The sequence below is a fragment of the Myodes glareolus genome, chromosome 10 (assembly GCF_982192425.1).
Source record: "Myodes glareolus chromosome 10, mMyoGla1.1, whole genome shotgun sequence".
In the NCBI taxonomy this organism is placed as follows: Eukaryota; Metazoa; Chordata; class Mammalia; order Rodentia; family Cricetidae; genus Myodes; species Myodes glareolus.
In genome coordinates, this window is record NC_142035.1 from 53,160,624 (window position 1) to 53,184,111 (window position 23,488).

Genomic DNA, 23,488 nt, shown 5'->3' on the forward strand with positions numbered 1-23,488 from the left:
TGCTAGGATTAAAGGAATGAGACACTACACCTGGCTTCTGGTCACTATATGTATAATAACTGTAGGTCATTCTTCCTGAACACGTGACTTATAATTAATTAGCAAGCATGTAGATAGCCATCTGTTCTGTCTCAGAATCTGGCTGTTAGAACACATTGACTTTTCAAAATTATTCCATGATCTTTATCCATATTCAGGATATATGGTTTTTTTTGATATTTCTTTGATTCCTTAAAAATGAAACTATCGTCTAATTTCCTATTATGAGATGGCTCTAATAAGTCTCCGTCAGTCTCTCTAACTGTGTAATTATAGACATAAATGATTCATGCATTGGATTAGAAGAAAAGTGATGGGCAGGCTCAGCAGCCAGAACTTAATTTATTTAATTACAAAATGTAGTGTGTTACTTAGGCCACTTTCAAGTGAGTATAAGAACGTCCTTATGGCTTCTCTACTCACCCCTCCCCCATCCCATTAATCCTTTATTTCCTAGACAGTTTTACTTGTCCTTTCATGTTCCTCTATATACTTGATTTTATGTATCTTTCTGAAATCTGTAGACCCTCAGTGAGAGATGATGTGTTTATCTGAGACTGACTTAATTTGCTGGGTGTCATTATCTTCAGCTGTACCTGCTTTCTATACAGTCCTATAACTTGGTGGTTCTTTATGACTGAAGGGAGTTCGATTGTGTATAAATTGCATTCTCTGTTAGTTGCCCTCTTGCTCACATCTAGGTTGGTTCTATACTTAGCTGTCAGATGCAGCAAGGTAGTAAACATTGCTGTCTCTGCCATCTACTGACTTTTGGGTAAACACCCAGTGGTAGTGTGGTTGCGCCTTCTCATGGCTTTATTTTCAGTTTTGGAGGAACCTGCATCCTGACTTCCTCAGTGGCTGGACTGGGTTAGCCTTCCTGCCAGCAGTGTGCGGGCTCCCTCTTGTCTGCATCTTTGCAGCATGGTCTGTTTGTCTTCTTCCCTCTCTCTTCTGACTTCTTTTTGAGACCAGGTCTCACTTTGTAACCTAGTACTTGCTATGTAGACCAGGCTAGCCTTGGACTCAGAGAAATCCATCAGTATCTGCCTTCTAAGGACCGAGATTAAAGGCGTGCACCACCATGCCTGGCTGATTTCCTAGAAATTTAAGGACCAGAGTATGATCTTAAACACTTAGAAATAAAAAATAAGGCAAAATTCTAGCTTGTTTACGATTCTGTCATAGATCTAACATAGAGCTTGCTATTCTGTTAATGTAGTAGCCAGGAAGTACTTTTAGAACTCCAGATAGTCAGCAGATGGGACAGGCCAAAAAGGAAAGACCATTTCCCTATTTTATAGCTTTGCCTAAGACTGATTAGACTCACCCATGGTGTTGCTGGGCATGGAGGACTCATGGAGAGGTTTTGTTGGTGCTGCTCCCTCCAACTTAGTTCATACTGAGTAAGATTTCAGGGGGTTCAAGGTGGTGAGACTGTCTCTTTGACCATTCAACTTAAACTTGTTCATTAGATTTCAGTGCTTGCTTTGATGTGAAACTCTGCAGTTAGCAGCAAACAAGTCTGAGTTGTTGTGGTGTCCTACTGTGGCACAATCAGAACTTCTTGGCACTGACCCTGAGGTGGTCTGCCCTTAATACTTATTGTTAAGTCTTCATGTGAATTCTGTTTTTAGTGAAAGCCAAAGAGGAATGTATTTTTGTGGAGTGAGCTTCTAACCCTCATATAATAACTACAAGAGTATTTATCAGGTGTGTCCAATGGCTCCTGCAGGACCCATGTGCCCAATATGCAGAACTTTAAACTTCCTTAAAACATGAGATTATTTGTGTGATTATAGAGCATGAACTTTATAGATGGCAACACTGTATCACAGTGTCAGAAGGCCACGCCCCTCCAAGGTTTTAAATACACCTGTAGTTGACTTTCTTGAGTAACCGTTAATTCTAGTTTTTACTTTATTGAGTACTTTCCTTCTCATATTCCTTCTAAAAACAGAGCATACAAAAACTTGTTCAACAGCTGGAAAAGGAGTGGCGGTCCAAACTGAATCAGAATATAAAGGCTCTGAGAAAGACAACTTCAGACCGTGGCAGTCAGACCGACCAGGTGGGCCCTCCTGATGCCCTTCCTAAGGTGGGAGCAGCAGTGCTAACGGAGGAGCAGGCTCACAAGACCCAGCGGGAGCTGGAGCAGGAGAAGGAGATGGCTGTCAAGGAAGCTTTGAGGAAGCTGGAAGTTGAGTTGGAGCTCAAGCACTGTGAGAGCATTACACAGCAGGTGAGCGGCGCGGTCAGGGCCGGGAAGTGTGGGGCTTGCTGGTCAATGAGAATCCAGGAAATGCTGCCCGCCTTCAAGCTGGACTGTGACGTTATACATTTTAAATGTTTTAGTGTTCCTAGAATGGAATAGATACTGCAGTGTCTCTCAAGCTTGTTTCATTTCTAAAACTCTGTCTCTTTTCTCTTTGAGTTTTCAAAGTGCTTGCTTTCTGAAATCTAAGTGTTAGGATGCCAGAAGGTGTGTGTGTGTGTGTGGTGCTTGTTTTAACATTCAAACGAAAAGTTAAGAGTCTTTCACATTGAGTTTTATAGAAAATATTCCACTAAAGTATTTTTGTTAGTAATTTTAGATTAAGATCTTAACAGCATTGGTATTAAAAGTCTATGCTGAATTGAGTTGAGTTGGCAGGTGTGCCCCATAGTGGAGCTTTGTAATTCCCATCAGTGGCCAAAAAGTGGTGCCATTGCCTTTCGCTTGAAGCATTCACAGCCTGGCTTTACACATGGGTGGAAACATTTCAAAGCAAGACTGTGCAGAGGAAAGTGTAGCTCATGTTATCAGAGTAGAGATGACCTAATCTCTATATCTAGGTGAGCTAGTGTAGTGATTCTCCTGGAGAGCTGCCCTGTTTATGTGTGAGAGATCAGAGTGCAAAAGGCAGGAAATGTCTTAAAAACCTATTATATATTTTATTGTAAATAAGAAGCCACTGGCCTGGTGATGTAGACTGGTGACAGCATATTTTCCCAGCACTAGAAAGCCCTCATTTCAGTCCCAGTACTAAAAAAGGAAAAACCAAAAAACAGTAACTGAAATAAGGTATTTAAATATCCTTAGCTTTTGATAAATACTTAGCATTTATATATATGCGTTATTCTGCATGTTATTGTAGGATATCTTATAATCAGGAACATAGGCAAATGAACATGTGACATATCAAGGACACCTTCCATCAGCTAAAGTTTCCTGAAATGGACCTGGTATTGCACTTGAAGAGGCAGGAGGATTATTATAATTTCCAGGCTAGCCTGGTCTACATAGTGAGTGCCAGACCATCCTGATCTACAAAGGGAGTCCCAGGCCCCCAATCTTTTGAAGTCTTTACTATGGTTAAAAGAACGTTGCTTAGAGAAGTGTTTAAGAGTGCTTCTCAGTATATGTGAAATTTTAGATCAGGCGAAGAAAGGTAAGGAAAGCTATCATGGTATGGATTAAGTGTCTCCAGAAGACATAAATTTCTGTGGGAATTCTTTTCATCTTGCTCTAGGCTAGCCAGCTGGAGTGTCTGTGCATGTGCAGTTAGTACCTTCCCCGGGAGCTGCTGTGGCAGCTGTGCATGTGCAGTTAGTACCTTCCCCGGGAGCTGCTGTGGCAGCTGTGCATGTGCAGTTAGTACCTTCCCCGGGAGCTGCTGTGGCAGCTGTGCATGTGCAGTTAGTACCTTCCCCGGGAGCTGCTGTGGCAGCTGTGCATTGCCGTGTGTGTATCTGTGTTTGGGAGGAGAAAGAAGTGCGATAGGCTCTGTCCGTGTAATTGCTGACGGGTTATCACCTCTCACCTGTAAAGCTCATCACGCCTTGAGTTCTTGTCTGGACCTGAAGGGTCATGTGCGTCCTTATGTCTAAGTTCATTGACTGCAGCAATCTGTGCTTGCGTGAGGCGTGTCTATGTATATGCTCATAGAGTGTGTTGGTCGAGCAGGAGCGAGGAGGTGGTGAGGATAATGATTCACAGGTGGCACTAGGTGCCCCTTTGGCGTACTTTAGTTTTCCTACCAGGATAAATAGAAGTTTGTTGGAGATGATTGATAGTACTTTGTATGACACTTCCGATGGCTGCATTGCTCGTCAGATGCAGATTCCCACTTCCCCTTTGCAGGGGACAGGATTTGAATTTAGAAAGGATTGCTGTTTCCTGTTTGGTATGAAGTCAGTGTGGTTGTAATGCAGGGAGACACAATGTAAAACACGTGTGAGGTCATAGTTGCTGTGAAACTCTACCCTTGCTATGTCTCTCTCCTGTCATCTCCTGTAGGTGGAAACAGCTGTGCAGAATGCCCGCAGTCGCTGGCTACAGGAGCTGCCCAAGCTTGCAGAGTACAAGGCACTGCTGAGAGTCCAGCAGCAGGAGTGGGCGGAGCAGCAGGAACTGGCCATGGCCCAGAGGGTGAGTGCTGTGCAATTCTGTCCATAGCCTCCCACCTCCACCCTGGAATGTGCGGCTGCTCCTGCGTTCAGCCGCAGCAGGTGGAATCTGCTCTTATCTCGCTGGAGGTAAAGCTGTGAATCTCAGCACCTTGAGTCCCTCATCATCCGAGAGATGGCTGCACTTAGAAATTAACCCCGCTTTATTATTTATTATTTATGACTGACTGGTTGAGATTGAGAACAGGTCTCTTTGCTCCCGGTTATCATTTCATGTGTGTGAAGATTTCCTGAGCTGTCTGTAGTCTTAGAGCATGATCACTTTGAAAATACCCAGCTCTCTAGAGAGTTCATGCTCTTCCAAAGAAAAATTCAGGTGTGCAACCCCTCCCCCCCATTTAATTTAATCAAAAGGCAAGCAAGCGGAAAATAACTTTAAAGTTTGGCACAGTAATTCTAAAATTTATTTTGAAAAATAAAGGGCTAGCCCTTTTTTCACTGCTCTGAAAAAGGTGTTGTTGTCCACACAACAGAATGTGTTTGAAGGCGAAAACTGCCTTGAATCACAGCAACACACTTTATACAAGACAAACTTGAGGGATAGGCCCAACTTTGAGTAAATGTTTAGCAGATTGTTTCAGTGCCAGAGAAGGAAGAATGGATTGGCTGCTCCATGGTGAGTAGTCTTGTGGCAACCCTGTAACACTTTGGGGAAAGTAGTTTTACCCAGCTGTGTGTCACAGTAAACTTTCGGTTGATAGCGTTAAACGTTTGAACGATGAAACTGTGCTGGACTTGCCTGTTACCTAGCCCTTGAGGTCTGACGCTCAAGGTCATCCTTTGCTACAGAGAATCTGAGGCTAGTCTGGGGTACATGAGACTTTGTCTCAAATAAACAAATAATGACCTTTCAATATTTTCTTACTATAATAGTAAGTGTATGAGTATTTCTTATTTATGTGTTTTTGTATGTCTGAAATAACTCAAAGTAAGTATCTCAGAGGGAGAGAGAAAGAGGAAACCGTATGATGAGACTCAGCAGTCAGAAAATCATACAGTTGGGAGAACATAGACAGCTGAGAGCCACAAGGTCTCCAAGAATACAGAGGCATTTACAACCCTGGCATTCGGGAGACTGAGGCAGGAGGATTCCACTGCCTCAGTGGGCAAAGTGCTTGCTGGGTAAGCATGAGGTTCTGGATTTGGACCCTCAGAACCCACATAAAGCCATTCATGTGCACCTGGGCTTGGCTGAAGATGGCAGGAGCAGGGGGGTTGCTGACCTGCCGTTCTAGTGGAACAACAGCTGCAGAGTTAGAAGCTCTGAGACATGGCTGGAGCACAAGGGGAGGGAGTCCTGGGGTCGGCCACGCCCGCACTAAAATAGGAGAAGGATAGCCGTAAGTCTAGTATAAGCATATTTTACAGAATGTATGTCACATCTAGATTTGTTTTTCCCTTATTTTTTATTCTAAATTGCTTGTTTAGTTGGTAGGTTAGCCCAGACCTTAGGATTTGTTGTTACTAAAGCCTGCCAGAGACGTTGAGATGTGCGCTGCTGACCCTCTCGCGTTGCTGCTGTGCCTTTTAGCTGTCACTTGCACTCTCTGAAGCTAAAGAGAAATGGAAAAGTGAGCTTGAAAATGTGAAGCCAGATGTAATGGCTGTCAAGGAACTGGAAGAGAAAATTCACTCTCTCCAGAAGGAACTGGAGTTAAAGAACGAAGAAGTCCCTGTGGTTGTCAGGGCTGAGTTGGCAAAGGCACGAACTGAATGGAACAGAGAAAAACAGGAAGAAATTCATAGGATTCAAGAACAAAATGAGGAAGATTATCGGCAGTTTTTAGATGAGCATCGAAATAAAATTAACGAGGTGCTTACAGCAGCTAAAGAGGACTTTGTGAAGCAGAAAACTGAACTACTTCTTCGGAAGGAGACAGAATTCCAGGCATCTCTGGACCAGAGTCATAGGGAATGGACACTGCAGGAGGCTGAGCGGACGCAACTGGAAATCCATCAGTACGAGGAAGACATCCTCACTGTGCTTGAGTTTCTCCTAAGGGACACCCAGAAGGAGGATGCTGGTGATTCACAGGGCAGGCAGCTTTTGGAAGTCATGTCAGTTTGTTCTTCAAAATGGATATCTGCGCAGTATTTTGAGAAAGTAAAAGCCTGCATACAGAAAGCACTTCACCATACGCTGCCCTTGCGTACAGACAATGCCACCTCTGAGTGTGAAAAGGTATGTTCTTAGAGTCGAGAAGGCTATTGAATACCAGGAGTGGTGCAGAAGGCGAGTCTGGTGGGCTTCTCTCATCCTCATCTTACTATTAATAGGTTAAGATGTTTGTTTTCCCCAGTGAAACTAGCTTTATTGCAGCAGATCTACTGGATTATATTTGTTGCTAGTTTTTTAAATTTTTATTATATATATATATATATATATATATATATATTTTAAATTGCTTCATAGCTCTACTACTATGAGGCAGGGCATTTAGCCTCTCGATATCTATTACTTAAATATATGTGTGTGTTATTCTTTATAACATTTGAGAAATTAAATAATTGTGTTCCTAACCACTTCAAGAAGTATATGTCTTATTAAGACAGAGGGTTGATTGTTTGTTGTTTTGTTTTTTTTTCTGAAGAGGTTAGAAGTCAATTTCTTGTCCTCAATGAATTCATGTTGTTGGAGGAGGCCGCTTGTTCAACCCAGCCACCCAGAACTGAAATAATCACACAAAAACTGTATTATTTAAATCACTGCTTGGCCCATTAGCTCTAGCTTCCTATTGGCTAACTCTTGCATCTTAATTTAACCCATCTCCATTAACCTGTGCATCACTACGAGGTCATGGCCTACCAACAAAGTTTCAGCACATCTGTCTCTGGCGGAGACTCCATGGCTTCTTTCTGGCTCCGTCTCTTTTCTCCCAGCATTCAGATTAGTTTTCCCCACCTAGCTCTGTTCCCCTATAGCTCTGCTGTAGGCCCAAAGCAGTTCCTTTATTAACCAGTGGCATTCACAGCTTATAGAGGGGAATCCCACATCAGTGTCTTATTATACAAAAAGTGATAATGAGGTCCCAAAATTGTTAAAATGAAACAAACGAACAAGAGGTTTGATGCATTTGCCAAAAATTCCTGGAGTACGGTTGCATAGATGCCCCATATGTGTGCATGCAGAATGAATTCTTTGTGTCCTTTTAGTCATGCAAGTACTGTCTGAGACCAGATGAAACCAGCCTGACCAATTTAGGATCGAAGGGCGAGGCATTGATGAAACTTCCAGAGTCATGTTCTGGTGTGCAGCCAGCCCGTTTCAGTGTTCAGGACTAGGTGGGACAGTGTCTGAATGGACTCTGAGGCAAACTTTAGCCATCAGAGTTTGGGTCTGTGAAGATATCACTGTTAAAGACTATTCTAGGCCATTTTTCATCATTTGGTGCTAATGCCTACTGGAAATGCATATAAGCCAGGGTGGGAGTTCCAGTGTAGGAGACAAGCTAGCGAAGTCACTTTGGGCAAATCTGTGTTATGGCTGGCCATCCAGAAAAAGAGAATCCAGCTCCCTGGTCTAGTTCCTGACCCTGGCATCTGCTGGCCTATTTGCGTTCTACATATGAAATAGGACAGAATTTTAGAACCAGAGGGGCCGAAATGGTCAGTCCACCTCGTCCCAGTTCATCCCAGTTCATATGCTTATCTTTGATTTTACAATGATGCTACTATTATGTGGTTGCCATCAATAAAAATGACTGGCAAGACTACTTCTCATGAGCATTGCTTAATACTTTAATTGAGAATCTTGGGGAGAAACAATTAAAATAGGAAAAATAGCAGGTTTTAGGAATAGAGGTGGTGAAAAAATCATGTTGCTGCTTTCAAATTTGTCTAGAAAAGAGTCCTTACAAGTGAAAAAAATGGCACTCCCCTTCTCCTGCATGTGTTAATTGTAGATGGTTATTATGTTCAAGGTCTAGTTGCTGATAAATGTGATTTTTCCTACAGTGAAAACGTAGGATTTTCAAGACATTTCATTTTATGTCAGTGCAAAAATCAGTCTGGAGGTCTTTCAGGGCCTGTAGTTGCACAAGCAGTGTAAGCTCATCCGTGTGACTTATCTGGCTTGTGGCTGTGGACATGAGACAATGCGGCTAAGAGTTGAGACTTTCACAGCTGTCCGTGGGTGGGTCGAGCTGCATTCCTGAGGAAGATGGCTTGACACGCCTAATCTCTAGTTTGTCGTAGAAGCAGGACTTGACCTGCTGCCCTGTAGTCACCACAGCTCAGGACACTGGGGGTCAATTAATGATTCTTGTACACATTCCATAAATATGAAAGTGTGCTGTACACATTCCATAAATATGAAAGGCTGATTTATAGCTTATTAAAGCCGTAGGGCTTAGAATTGCTCATGGAAACTGAGATAAAGCAAAGCTTGCTAAGACAGGAAGGATGCAGGAAGTGAGAAAGACAATTTTTTAAGAAAATGTATTATTGAAGGATATTACTAAAATAGTTCTTAATAGATAGAATAAAATGGAAATATTGGGAGAATTCCAAGCAAACTTGGGCAGTGTGTTCTGTCACCTTCTAGCGACAAATTAAAACTAGATAGCAATGCCACATGGTCTGGTTTTTTGGTAGTTAGTAGGTATTCAAAATCTGAACATACTGCTTTAAAAGCCAGTGAATTTGGTAAGTAGAATGCCTGAGAGTGACGGACACTAAGAGCCTTCATCGTGAAGAAAGGGCCTGGTGCAATAGGTTCACTTCTGTAAGCATTGTCTGTCTTTAATTTGGCATTCAAGCGTCTTTCTTACCTAGTAACAGAATATGTTAAAGTACTTATTTTGAATATGTTAGGAGGTAAATTGTCTGATTCATAGTTGCTAGTGGATTTGAGTCCGGGTGCAGTGAAAGTGTGCTAGATTTTCAGGAATAACTCTGGTACTGTTCCTTCTCCTGCCGTGTGTAGCCAGCCAGGGAGGATGCTATTCCTATACCATCCTAAGGAGACACTGCTGATAAAGCAAGACTGCTGATAGGCAGTGTTTTCTTTTTGTATTTGTTTGTTTTGTTTTTTGAGGCAGCGTTTCTTTGTGTGTGTAGCCCTGGCTGTCCTGGAACTTGCTCTGTAGACCTGGCTGGCCTCAAATTCGGAGATTCACTTGCCTCTGCCTCCCAAGTGCTGGAATTAAATTAAGGTGTGTGCCACCACTGCTTGGCTTCTTTTTGTATTTTTAATATTAGAATTACATTTCTTTATTCTTTAAAGTTAGGATTGAAAACGAATATTTGTAGATATTTCCCCCAGGTATTAAGTACGAAGATATTTTCTTTCAGAGAAATATGGTCAAGACCTCCGTAGATCCTGTCAGATGGAACACTGGCCAAGGAGACCCCGGAGTCCCAGCACCTCTTCCTGTCTCCACCTCTGGACGCCGTGCTCAATCCGTGGCCTTGCCAGAAGCAGAAGCGGAAACTGGTATGGACTTTGTTTCCTGTCTAGATTGCATTTTGTATTCGGGGCAGGGTTCTCTTAGACCCTCTTCCGTCCAGCTGGGCTTTCCTCCATTCCCAGATGATGCTACAGAGTGAAGAGTGAGAGGTGGACAGACCAGTCAGACATTTAGTCCTGACTGCTGAGAAATCGAGGGTTTCACAGAAGAGAATTGCCAAATATGAATAGTGGAGACTACATTCAAATCACTGAAACTCATTTAAGTTTTTTATCTCTTTATTTACTTAAAATACAATTACATCATTTAGCCTCCCCCTCATGTCCTTTCAGTCCCTCCCATCCATCCTCCCAAACTTATCTCTTTTTATTTCATTATTATTGGTGTGTGTGTGTGTGTGTGTGTGTGTGTGTGTGTGTCTTCTTCTGCAAAAATGTTCTTCAAGGAGAGGTGAGAGCTTCATTCATCTGTGGGTGTAAGGATGGCTATTAGAATGCAGTTACTAATGATAGTGGTTTAGGAAAGTGACGGTAGTAGACTCTGTCTCCTGAGAGTGGGGTTACAGATAGCTGTGAGCTCCTGTCTGGATGCTGGGGATCAAACCCCGTTCTTTTGGAAGAGCAGCCAGTGTGCTAAACTGCTGAGCCATCTCTCTAGCCCCAGGTAACTTACTTCTTATACTATGCTGCAGCCCTTCATATTCAGAATTTACCTGGGAATGTGAAGCTGTTGATTATTCTGAGATTTCTGAACTAGGAATTGGCAAATATATTTATTTCCAGCAAAACTATACTGGAAAGTCCATCCTTTCCAGTATACTTACTGAACCTTTGTAGTCTGTTCCTGTCCTATACCCTCTCCTGCTGCATAACTGCCCTTTGTTGTGACCTGCAGGGGACTGATAGCTGCCTGGGTATTGAGTCACACATTCTCATGCACTTAACACGATAGGCAGTATTGCAGTGGTCCTTAGGTGGCAGTTCTTGTCTGTGCTCTCATCAGAGCCTTTCCCCTTGCCTCTCTGTTCTAGTTGGCTGGGAGTACCTTCCTGAGTTAGTGGATGGCACTAGGACCCTAATTTGTATTTTGTTTCATGTATCATCACATTTGTAATAGCTTGAGATTTACGTTGTAATCTCTTAATGGTAGAGACAATATTTAGATGGGACTTGGCTTCTTATGAAAGAAACTGGCTTGGGCTAAAGGCCAACAGCACTGTGCAAAGATTCATTTTTCTTCCCTTGTCTTTTTCCTGTAAGCGTATCCATAAGCTCATTAGGAAAGACTTTATTCTATTAAATAAAAGACACCATGGCAACTTTTAAAAAGAAAAACTCTAAATTGTTGTGGTTCACTTGCCATTTCATAGGTTCAGTCCATTCCCATCATGGCAGGGAGCATGGCAGCCTGCAGACGGGAGTAGCTGAGAGTCCCACATCTTGACTTAGAGGCAACAGGAAGTTGACTGACTGACACATGGCAGTATCCTGAGCATAGGAAACCTCAAAGCCCTCCCCCACAGTGACACATTTCCTCCAGCAAGGCCATATCTGTTCCACCAAAGCTATGTCTTCTATTAATGCCACTCCTGATGCAGTTATGGGGGCCAGTTCCATTCAAACTACCACAGTACCACTTCTAGAAGTTACTATGGGGGTGTTAGATTTGGTTATAGTTTCCTAATCTTGTTATTTTTAAGTAATTTAACCACTGATGATGAAATGTTTGCTATGTGCCAAGAATATGAATAGTAGTAGGTAAGTTATGAAAGCTTATAGCCAGGAACTCACCGTTTGGCTTAAGAAAGAGTGGGTCTGCAGGACTAACACAGTCCCCCATAGCATCTCCCAGCCTGTGGCAACAGAGTCTGATTTTCAAAAGCCGTTTTGTTGTTTTTTTTTTCATTTTCACACACACACACACACACACACACACACACACACACACTTAAACATGATAGAAATGGATTAATGCCCTTTATATTCTTTGTAATTTGATTTTCCTCCATCCAACATCATGTTGCTATGATTTGTCCGTGTGCTGAAACCCTAATTCACCCATTTTTATGCCCTATATTATTATTGTTGAAATAAGTGTTTCTTGACGGTGGACATTTAGCCTGGTTGTCAGTCTTCAGTGAAAAGTCTGGCTCATCCTGCTGCACCGGTGCATACTCCTATGACTCTGGTGTTTATGAACAAAGTTGGCACTGTTGAAAAGAAACGGGGAAGTCAGGAGGGTGCTGCAAATAATGTCTCCGGGCCACTGACTCACTGCCTCAGATACTTGTGCCTACCCTACACCCACTTTCTCTCTACTTCAGCGTATCATTTACAGTCATAGTTACCTATCTTTGGTGATACTTTTGTGTATTACTTTAATTTTATAAATTCTATGTATTACTGGGAATAATACTGTTATTTGTTGTGCTCTTACTATATGACAAGTACTTAACTATATGCCAAAGATATTGTTTATGGCTCCCAAAATTTTTAAATAAATTTTAATTTGTGATAATTTCTAGCTTACAAAAAGTAGTTACAAGAATAAAATATTACAAGAATAAAAATAGTTTCATGAAACACTCAAGTAGCTAGCAATACCTGTTGATGACATTTTTTCTGTTTTGTGGTCATGCGTATATACATGTAAATATCATTCGTTCTAGAACTATCTGAGGGTGTGCTACATACATTGTGATATTTTATGCATAAATGCCTCAATCTGTGTTCTCTAGGAACAGGGCTTTTTTTCCCCTTGCATAATTTTAGTATAGAAAATATAACATTACAGTGTCAACCTGCTGTTTCATTCTGGTCTTGCCAGGGTACCAAAGGCTGTCTAGTGTGGCGTGTGCTCCTTCTCCTTGTGTCCTGTACTCACCACCTTCGCACCCTTTGGTGTAAATCATCCCACGGCATCTTTGTCTTTTTTCATTTTGAAATGCTGAGGACTAATATTCTTTCTTTTCTTCCCCCTCATTCTTTTTGTTTGTGTTTTGGTTTTTATTTAGTTAATTAATTAATTTTACATCCTGGCCACATTTCCCCCTTCCTCTTCTCCCATTTCCTATCCCCCACCTTGCCACCTCCCATCTACTCCTCTTCTGTTTCTGTTCAGAAAGGGGGAGGCCTCCCCTTTTCAATACCGAATTTATTTATTTGAGGTTTATCTTCTGTTCTTCATGATTCTATTTGGATTGTGTCTTCTTGGCTGGAAGGCTACATTGGTGGTATCTTTTCACATGTGGAAGCATCCATTTTTCTTTTATTGTTGAGGTTAATTTTGATCACCTGGCCAAAATTGTGTCCAGTTTATTCATTATAAAATTACTGTACTCCCTCCATCTGTGGCCAATAAGCAGTCTGCAGAGAGGCACTTTGAGGACCGAGCGAACAGCCTTCCCATTAAAGCCTTCTCTTAGATATGGCAGGCACTGGTGGTTCTTGCCTGATTGTCTTTATTGGCCTTGTTGAAAAATGATAAGTTTTCCAACTCCAAACAGTTCTCTACATTTACCAGTTGGCATTCAGCATGTTTTTATAATTAAAATTTTTTTTTTTTACTTGCTGGTTCATCCATTCAACCATTTATCTGTCTCTCCATCTGTGTCAGTATGTGTATGATTCACATATTCTTATTTTTCAGTACTTTATAGTTAATTCATGGATTTAATCAGCTCTCAAATTGCTCAGCATCATCAAGGGAGATTATCACCTGTGTCCTCGTTCTGTACTCATAATTTTTAGTTCTTTCCTTACTGTCTGGCTTTTCACAGTATTTCTGTTTCATTTTGTGTATACATCTACTTTTGAAGGGAGCCATTTCTTAAAAATTCTTTTAAGAAGTTCTCTTTATGGGGAATGGTATTCAATATTAAGATCTGGGCACTGGTTTAATAGCAGTTATAAACTGGATGACATTATCGAGTTTTATGTATCAAAACATTAAGTCAGAGGCTAAGTAGCCATGCCAGCAAGTATTGGGACCAAAGTTAGACCTGGCCTATCTCCTGAACACCCTGCTCTTTCAATTATGCTCTGGCCTTTGGTCATGAGTTCTGCCATCTGGGTTTCTTTCTTCTTGCTATCCTGTAACCCAAACAGTTTTATATAAAGGTTCTGTATCATTTAATTTTTTTTTCCAGATAAAAAGAGCTTTGAGATTAAAGATTTCTGCTGTGAACACTGCTTCCAGGAGCTTGAAAAGGAAAAGCAGGAGTGTGAGGAGCTGAGGAGGAGACTGGAGAAGTGCCGCAGGCACCTTCAGCACTTAGAAAGGACACATAGAGCTGCAGTGGAGAAACTTGGAGGTTAGCGCTTCAGGCTCACCGCTACTGTAGGAGGCTGGCGGGTCCTGGCCGACACGTTCAGGGGGCACCATTATATCCAAACTGATATAATCCAGTCTGGATCTGTATTTACTAATTGATTTAAGGACACCCCTTTCTTGATTATGTGATATCGAAGGCCTAAATGTGTGTCAGGCAAGGCTCTGTGGCTGGAAAGGGAAGTGTGGGAGGTGGGAATAGCAGAAGTAAAGCATGTGGGTCTTGGTAGCTTCCATCCGGTCCGCTTGTGCATGCTGCCAGGGTTATCTGCTACCATTTGACACTGCCCCTCTGAAGAAGGGAGCTGTTGGCCTAGCATGGCTCCTCCGTCTTCCTCTTCTTCACTCACCTCTTCCCTGAGCTCTTGACTGTACATTTGAAATGTTTCCAGTTGTTTTCTTGGCTGCTGAGCCTTGCCTGTTGTGTTATCACTGTGTCATATGTACATGACTCTGCTGTTTAGTTCTTGGTCTAACTTTCATGCTTTTGGATTAACTCACAAAATGCCGTGTCTGCGATGTCCTTGGTTTTCCCCATTAGATACTTGGCACAGCTGCCTGTCCTGTATGTCCGCATGGCTTTCTCCGTTCTCTCTGTTGCTGCTCTGTATTCTAGCATCCAAACTGTTTCTTGAGGATACAGGATGTGCCTTGTCTTCTCTGCAGAGTGATAGTATCCACGATATACTACTTAGTAAATGTTTGAATGAATAATAATAATTCAATAAAAAGCTAAATGTCAGGGTCCCAGACAATTGTGTAAGGGCTGGGGGGCAGTCAAGCAAGTACGTTTGTGTTTTGCCACTTCATGTCTAGTCTTACCTGGATGCTGACACTGACTCTTGAGCCTTTCTTCTTCCCTTTCTATCTGCTCGTCTGTCCTTTGTAAAGGCAGCTAAAAATGGACTGGATTGTAACACTTTCCTGCTAAGCCCTCTGCAGTGGTTGTAATTTATGTATAGTGATATTTAACCTGGATTATAACACTTTACTATTAAGCCCTTTTCAGTGGTTGTAATTTATGTATAGTGATATTTAACCTGGATTGTAACACTTTCCTGCTAAGCCCTCTGCAGTGGTTGTAATTTATGTATAGTGATATTTAACACTGTGCACCATGATCATAAAAGAGTTGCTTTATTTACTTAGAGACAGGATCTCATTACATAGCCCTGGCTGGCCTAGAACTCACTTTGGAGGTAAAGATAAATTCACAAAGATCTCTGTGAATTCACAGAGATCCACCTGCTTCAGCCTCCAGGGCACTGAGGTTAAGAATGTGTCACCATGCCTGGTGCGGTGTTTTAATTCATAGGCTCTGCTGCTGGGCTGCTTTGTTCAGTGGCTGAGCACTGATGTGCCGGGAGTTGATTTATTAGTGTTTAATCTGTTAAGATATGTAACACTGTCCTCATTTTACTTGTGGGACAAACTCAAGCTTAGAAAGATAAGGAATTTGCTCAGGCCCATCCATCCATCCATCCATCCATCCATCCAACCATCCATCCATCCAGCAAACTGAGTTAGTGCTTAACCTTGGATCTGCACTCTGCAGGGCACACTCTCTACTTCATAGCCCTTGGGCTCTGTTAGCTTCTCCTGAACACCTTACACTATTTAAAAGAATGGTACATACTTTAGGGTATTTTCTGTTGAGGCTCTTGCTCAATGATGTTTTTTATGATCATAAACTCTATATTAGGGACCGAGCATTGGGGAATGTAGCTTGCTGGTAGAATTCTTACATACCATGTACACCACTGAGTTCCAGCTGCAGAAAACGAAGCAGACCCATTCTGGAGAACTTCCGTTTAGCTGGGAAGGTCAGCACACACACACACACACACACACACACATACACACAGACAGTTGGACACCAGTTTCAGGATGTGTGTAGTGGAGGTGAAGAAGAAACAGATTTTAAATGTTGAGAAACTGCATAAGGGAAGATGGAGTGCAGGGCAGGGCTCACTGGGGAGTGAGAACACGGGAGAAAGCCGGTCCAGTGCAGGGCTCACTGGGGAGTGAGAACACGGGAGAGAGCTGGAAAGCCGGCAGCCCCTCTGAAGGTGCTTTCTTAGGAACTCAGGAAGGAAGATTAATGCTCACTTTCTGTTACAGAAGAGAACAACAGAGTGATTGAAGAACTAATAGAGGAAAACAATGACATGAAGACTAAGTTGGAAGCCCTGAGGGCCCTTTGCAGATCGCCACCACGGTAAACCTTTATAGTTAAGACCATTTCGTTTCTAAGCACCTTGGTAATTAGTAGAAACTCATCCTGGATGTGTTTAATGTGTTACTTCACATGGAACAGATTCACAGGAAAGGCTGCTTTAGTCCACTGTCCCTATCACTTGGGCTGTTTATATACACACCGTGTGTATGATGTTCAAAGAATTGAGATTTGGGGCTTATCGTAGCCCTTCGCTAATAAGAGCAGAGAACCATCTCCTTGTGTTGCTGGAGCCTCCTGCGCTGTGCCCTTCGGTAGCTCTTGTGGATTTGCCAGTGTTTACTTAGGCAATTGTAATGTTGATTTGCTGGTTTCCTTTTTCTGTTTTTATTTTTGAGACAAGGTTTAATGTCCCCAAAGGTTGGCCTCAAATGTAGTTCAAGATTACCTTGAATTAATTTCAGCCTCAGTCCAGTGAGTGCTGGGGTTATAGGTGTGTACCATGTGTCCTGATTTCTGGGGATGGAACCCAGGGCTTCCCTCTACCAACTGAACTTCCGCCCCGGCCTTCCTCTTATATTAAATAACCGAATAATGACGGTTCCTTTTGTGGAGTCCTGGCACATCTCAGGTTGTATTATTAGATTGTAGGAATGCATGCAACTTCAGGTGACGGTTTTTATCACAGCCTCTGTTGTTGTTCTTAGGTCGCTCTCTGAAGGAGCCATTGAGACCGCATGGCTGCCTTGCAGTAGGCAGGCCTTGGAAGAACTCCGTGGGCAGTACATTAAAGCAGTTAAAAAAATTAAACGTGAGTCCCTAAAAAGATTCTCAAGATCCTTGCTGTTGTAGGCCGCTTGCACTGTTGTGAAATGGAAACTCAGGGTTTATCATTTTAGTGAATTTTCCAAACTGCCTTTTCTTCAGCCTTAGATTATTGATGTCATCTCAGAACTGCACAGTAATGGATTAGTTTGCCTATGTGACACAAATAGGTTTTTTCTAACATTTACTTTATGTGTATTCGAGTTTGCCTGTGTGTGTGTGTGTGTGTGTGTGTGTCTGTGCACCATGTGCATGCCTATTGCCTGTGGAGGCCGGAAGATGGTGTCAGATCCCCTGGCACTGGAGTTAGGGATGGTTATGGGCCACTGTGTGGATGTTGGGAACTAAAATCTGGTCCTCTGCAAGAGAGGCCACTGCTTTTAACCAGTGAGTCATCTCTAGTTCCCCGGAGTAGTTACTTCATGTCGTTGATTATCATTTTTTGGTCTTTGTTTAGTCAACAGAAACAAATTGCCTTAAAATGTAATAACCACACAACATAAACACTTGCCCTGAAGAACCTGCCACGGAAGACTGGAGCGTGGCTCGAGGCGGAGCTGCTGCAGCCTGTGCGGGAGAGGGCAGAGGAGGGGACAGAGAGAGGCCCATGTGTCACCTACGGCAGATTCCTGTTGTAGACATAGGGACTATGGGGATGAATCCAGTCGGTGTTATTCTTTCTTATTCCAACGACTGAATGTGCCACGGCGTTGTCAGTAGCAGCCACTTTGTAGAGCATCTCCAGGGATTTCCAGAGTAAGGCTCCTGCGTTCTAACTACAAAAGTGCAGGGCATGGGTGTGCATCTCAGTACAGCAGTCAGGGCTTCTGCCGAGGAACATACTTTCCTCCTAAAATTGCTTTCATTTTTTAACAAAAGGCTGGAAAAGTCTCAGATTCTAATTGTTGGGTATCAGAGTCCCTTGTAGATGTGAAAGGCCGATCAGCACCGTCAGTGAGATTTCTCAGTTCTTTGTGTTAGCAAAGGGCATAGTTAGAGCGAACAATTCTTACAAGTTTCTGCTGAGAAGTGGAAATTAAGCCGTTTTCATCCTGATATAACACACGTTATGTTTTAGTTAACTTTTAGAAAGGTAATTGGATGTTTTGTGGCAACATCATTTTAATTTTCTCATCTGAAAGAAGGAAAAGTGGACCCCCAGTTAGCATGATACATAGAACATCTAATTTTCAGAAGTTTACTGACCTTGACAGGCAGGCCTGTGTGAGTGGCATTCCTAATATAGTAAGAGTGGCCAAGTTCTAGATGTAAAGTTAGTCCTAGATTTAGTTTTTAAAAGTTAGCTTTAAACCAACAGTAGTACAAATGAAAACCTTGCTGACGAAGAGAAAAGCATGGGTTAAATCTTTATGTGGCTTTCAGAAGGGAGCATGGTTCTCCCCACCCCGCAGAACACCTTGTACAGCCCTCGTGAGTTGTTTCCTCTTCCATAGATGCTGCTGAAAGCACCGGCTAAGGATGTGTAGCACGGTTAATACAAAACCAGAGATAGATATTGGGGTTCAAACTGAAGATCAGAAAAACACAGCAGCCAGCCACCAGAGAGCTCTTACCTCTATGAAATCTTCAGACTGAAAGAGCAATCCTGTCTCCTTCCATTTTATTTTTGTCCCTAGGGCTGTTTTACTCTCTGATCTTCAGGCAAGTTTTATTTATTTATTGTATTATTAAAATACAAATGAAATAGCACTACAAGAATGGACCAGAGATTTCTAGAACACAGAGAATATGAGTTTGCCTCCTTTCTGCTCACCCCTGGGCATTTCTTTCTCAGCAGACTCTTAGGTACAGTAGAACACACGCTCCTGCTCACTCATCGAGTACTTTAGAAAACGACAGACTACGTCGTGGTTTTCCCCACATGCAGCCATCTTAGGGCTAACAGTGTTTTTCTTTTGAGTCCCCCACAATGCACTGCGAAGTGTTCTGTTCTAAAGACCATGGAAAGCACAACGTATAATCCCTGCTTCCTTCACCTCATCTGCCAGAAAACTGGTCTGAAGTTTGCACCGCCTGATTTTGGAAAAACAGTGAAAGTTGAGGTTCTCCACCTTCTGCAGGTGACATGCTTCGATACATTCAGGAGAGCAAGGAAAGAGCTGCAGAAATGGTAAAAGCAGAAGTGTTACGAGAACGGCAGGAAACTGCCCGGAAGATGCGCAAGTATTATCTGACTTGCCTTCAGCAGATCCTGCGGGATAATGGAAAGGAGGAGGGGTGAGTTCAGTGTACACTGTGTGTCCCGACCGCACCAGGGCTGTGTGCCGTCCTTTCCTTAACCACAGAACTAACCATTTATGTGATCAGTGTACACTGTGTGTCCCGACCACACCAGGGCTGTGTGCTGTCCTTTCCTTAACCACAGAAGTAACCATTTATGTGATCAGTGTACACTGTGTGTCCCAACCACACCAGGGCTGTGTGCTGTCGTTTCCTTAACCACAGAACTAACTGTTTAGGTGACCATGAAGAAGTTTAGGCTGGATTTCCCTCAGTGTTGGCAGAACTATTAGGAAACAATCCCAGGGCTGAGGAGTCTCATGTGTTTCATTTAAACTGTTTTGATTTTATGTTATGGAATGCCCCCACAGAGCTGAGAAAAAGATTATGAATGCTGCTAGCAAACTTGCTACAATGGCAGAGTTGCTGGGAACAATTGCGGAGTCAGACTGCGGAGCCAGGTGTGCACAGGCAGGCCACTCAGGTGGGTTCTCTCTTCATTTGGATATCCAGTGTTCTCTGTGTGAAAAGGGGCGGCTCTGGAAAGAGTCAGAGTTGACTTAGAAGATTGCACATGGGGTAAGGAGGAGGGAGAAAACTGGTTCGTGGTTTCCACAGGTAGACTGCATAGCCTCACTAACTGCCACTGTGGCGTCCATCCTGAGAAGTGGACAAGATTTTAAATGACAAAGCATGAAAAAAAGGCAAAATTGTAACTGTATTGTAACTGGATTTTGAGTGGTTGCAGTTGATAGACAGAAGTTGTAGGATGTGTGAGAAAATGGGAAACCTCAGCTCAGAACTGCTCCACAACAGCAAAAGCAGGAGTAAACCTATTTCACATGTGGGGTCGTGTGTCCCAGGAGAAGCTGTGGCCCATGGGTGCCAGTGATGAGCTGGGGATGTAGACAGTGCCCGCGTGGAAGCACTGTTTTTATTTCTCCCCTTCCCTCCTCCCTTTTCCTCTCCAGTTTCCTTCCCTCCCCCTCTCCTTCCCATTTCGTTTTTCTTTTCCCTTCCCCAACCATAGTGTTGGGCCAAGTGGAAGCAGAGCAGGTACCTGGATGTAAAGAATCTACTGTTAGCCTCTGTCCCTGAGCGTCAGCTGTCAGGTCTTTCTGCCTCCTTAGGACACAACTCCTCAGTCATGCAGCACAGACAGACACTGCATTCAAGACATCTAAGAGATAAACATTTAACCAAGAACCATCATTTATTTAAGGAACATCGTCGTGAGAGAGATGCAGAAACAGATGCAGAACAAAGCTAACCTACCTAATGCGTTCCTAAGACAAGAATACTTAGAAAGCAGAACCTGAGTATGTTCAGAAGGATGGTAAATGTTCATAGAAAGATGTAAACTTTAGGGAAGCTGAGAAGAAGAAATGAATATATGACTTCCAAATTATTAGAGGAAAAGCTTTTAAGAAAAAGTTTAGTCTACCAAAATCAAGGGAGCGAAGACTAGAAGATATGCATGAACGGACACTAAAAGTAGGTCCAGCATCAGCAACCACTGGATGGGAATGGGGTAAGGTTTTACAAAAGCTGATACTGAGTTCTTGTAAAAATAGAACTTAAGGTAACAGAATGATAACAAGGAGATGAAGTGGGGCCGTTAGAATTTAAACATAAACATGAGAGTGGGCAAAGTAGAATGTACATTAAAAAGGGGTCGGTTATAATGAGATGGTCTCCCATGAGACTGAATACTACGGCTTTAGTGTCTCAAAAATAAATGCAGGTAGAAACACAGGAAGAAGATTACTATTTCCCTTAGACACACTTAACATGCTCTTTTGGAAATTCAGCTTCTGACCTTCTGGTCACCTGAAAGCAGAGATTGTTCAGACACCCAGAATGTTTCTCACAGAGTCACAAGCATTACTTGTAGAGGTTTTGGATTGGTGCGCTTGAGGTACAAATGGCAGTGACAAGTAAGAGAGCCATCCTCTGGTGTAGGAGCAAGGACGTGAAAATCATGTGTCTAGGAGAACCACCTTCTGTCGCTCAACTCAGGGTTGTGAGATGACCACTGACCACCACAGTTCGGTGGCTGTTTTTCCTCTGATCCAGTGCCCTGTCCTGACTTACAGAAAACGATCGCTCTGAGCACTAGAGAGATGGGGTTGTTCTACCGGGCTTTCTTTGTCAGAAACTTCATGCTTGACCTCAGACTCAGAGCAATGTTGAAGTGCAGTCAGCTCTTAAAATATTGTAGTCCCTACTGAAAAAAAAGATGGAATGCTGGAAATAAGGCTCCCTTCTCTGGTGACTTCAGCGGTTGTGAAGTTGACATAACACTAGCCAACACAGTCGGTAATGTTTCAGCCACAAAAGCTACCATTTCTATGGACATGAGTAAAAGAATATTTTTACTTGTCTAGCACTGATGCATTTTCTTTAATAATACACAAAATTTTATATTGTTCTCTTTCAAGTGTTAATTTTCTCTTAATTCTTGTGCTCCTAATGTTTTGTTCCTTTACACATAGTAGCATTTCCTTTGACTTCGGAGATGCTGATGGGCGTTGAACGGTCAGAAAGGAGCGGTGTGAATCATAATATTCCACATTACATTGAAAGCAAACCAAACAGTGGGAAAACTATCCCCAGAAGTGTGCATGAGCAAGTTCCTAGGCGGGCGGCTGCATCTGGTTTACAGAGGCGCTCTGAGGATCCAGAACACAGAGAAAGAAAGCCCGTGCCTTCCACAGCTTCGCCTTCAGACTGTCAGTGTGGGGATGGGAGCTGTAGGCCCCCAGACATCTTGGCAAAGAACGCTGCTCCTGAGTTTGTTCCGTGCAGGGGTGAAGGCGGCTTGGATTTGCGCGAGAAGAAAGACCCACCTGGTCGAGCTGGCTCTGAGTCACTTCTTTATTCAGCCACCCCTTTCCTCGGAACTGCTGAAAAGAAATCTTCACCTAGATGCGTCTCAGGATCCATACACCCATGCCTTAGAGGTCCCAGTGAGACGCCAAGGTTCAAAGCACTCATGTGCACTGAGAGCGGCACATCTGAGAGTCAGGGTGCGGGCACTCAGGACCCTCCAGTGAAGGATGGAGGGGGGCCTGGTGGCTCCCCACGCTGGCTTTCTGATAGTACTTTACCCTGTGGCAGTCGTGCGGGGTTGTTTCTAGACGAGGGCTCACAAAGCACTCTGGAGATGCTGGGGGACTCTGTTCAATTGCAACAATTCTCAGCAGTCTGTCTCCCAGATGCCCAGAAAAGTAATCTGGATTATCAGAGTGGTTACCCTCCAGAACTGTTCAGAGAAGCCCTGCATTCCCAGCAAGGGAGGATGGGCGCACCTCTGGGCTACTCATCCCAGCAGGCCACTGATATGTTAAAGCCAGACTTCAGAAAACTGAGTGGCCCAGGGCCATCTTCAGTGTGTCAGAAGCCTTCGAGAAAGTTAGCTGCTCCCCTGACTAGCCAGCAAGATAGTGGCTTTGACAGCCCATTTGCCAATCTAGACTAATCATGTGCCGTAGTTTAGAAGAATCACTCCTATTTACACAAGGAGCCGGATGGAAGTACTTTATACTGAAAATCAATTACGGGGTCTGCCAGTTTTCATGTGCCTGATATCCTTGTACCCAAGTAAAGTTTTCTCATGCAATTACTTGAGGTTTGGTGTTGTCTTAATCTTGAGAGCCTGGATGCTGTGCTGTGTGATCTGCTTCTGTGTGGTGCTTTAGTCAGTTGCTCAGCCCTCTACTTTTATATTTATAAACTGACTTACTTGCAATGTTAAAGTATTTAATAAAATTGTGTGTAATCGGTAGATTTGTCATGATTTATTTTGTAGTTTATAGTTTAGAAATGGTATTTTGACATCATGCTTGAAATCGACTCAAAAAGTTCAGACTTTGATTACTTGTGTATGTGACCAACCAGATGTAGTGTTAAACTCAACTCATAAATATCAGTATTTGTGTATTAGCTTTCACTGATTTTCCTTGTGACTTGTTTTTTGATCTATGCGTTGTTTGGGAATATGTCACTTTATTTCCAAGAA

General features: G+C 42.9%; 1 protein-coding gene across 7 annotated transcripts in view; it reads left to right on the top strand.

The window, feature by feature from the left end:
* The window catches only part of Cep152 (centrosomal protein 152), a 58,529-nt gene extending 35,275 nt beyond the window's left edge, over positions 1–23,254 (top strand). For 5 of the 7 annotated variants that reach the window (XM_048459557.3, XM_087911240.1, XM_087911242.1 and 2 more), the window contains 10 exons: positions 2,000–2,281; positions 4,319–4,450; positions 6,020–6,670; positions 9,781–9,922; positions 14,044–14,208; positions 16,347–16,443; positions 17,109–17,212; positions 19,308–19,464; positions 19,839–19,951; positions 21,963–23,254. In XM_048459557.3, the coding sequence (XP_048315514.3) occupies positions 2,000–2,281; positions 4,319–4,450; positions 6,020–6,670; positions 9,781–9,922; positions 14,044–14,208; positions 16,347–16,443; positions 17,109–17,212; positions 19,308–19,464; positions 19,839–19,951; positions 21,963–22,948 (2,829 nt within the window). In that variant the 3' untranslated portion in view covers positions 22,949–23,254. The remainder of the gene's footprint in view (positions 1–1,999; positions 2,282–4,318; positions 4,451–6,019; positions 6,671–9,780; positions 9,923–14,043; positions 14,209–16,346; positions 16,444–17,108; positions 17,213–19,307; positions 19,465–19,838; positions 19,952–21,962) is intronic. The other 2 variants (XM_087911239.1, XM_087911241.1) reach the window with 2 other exon arrangements.
* The last annotated feature ends 234 nt before the right edge of the window (positions 23,255–23,488 follow it).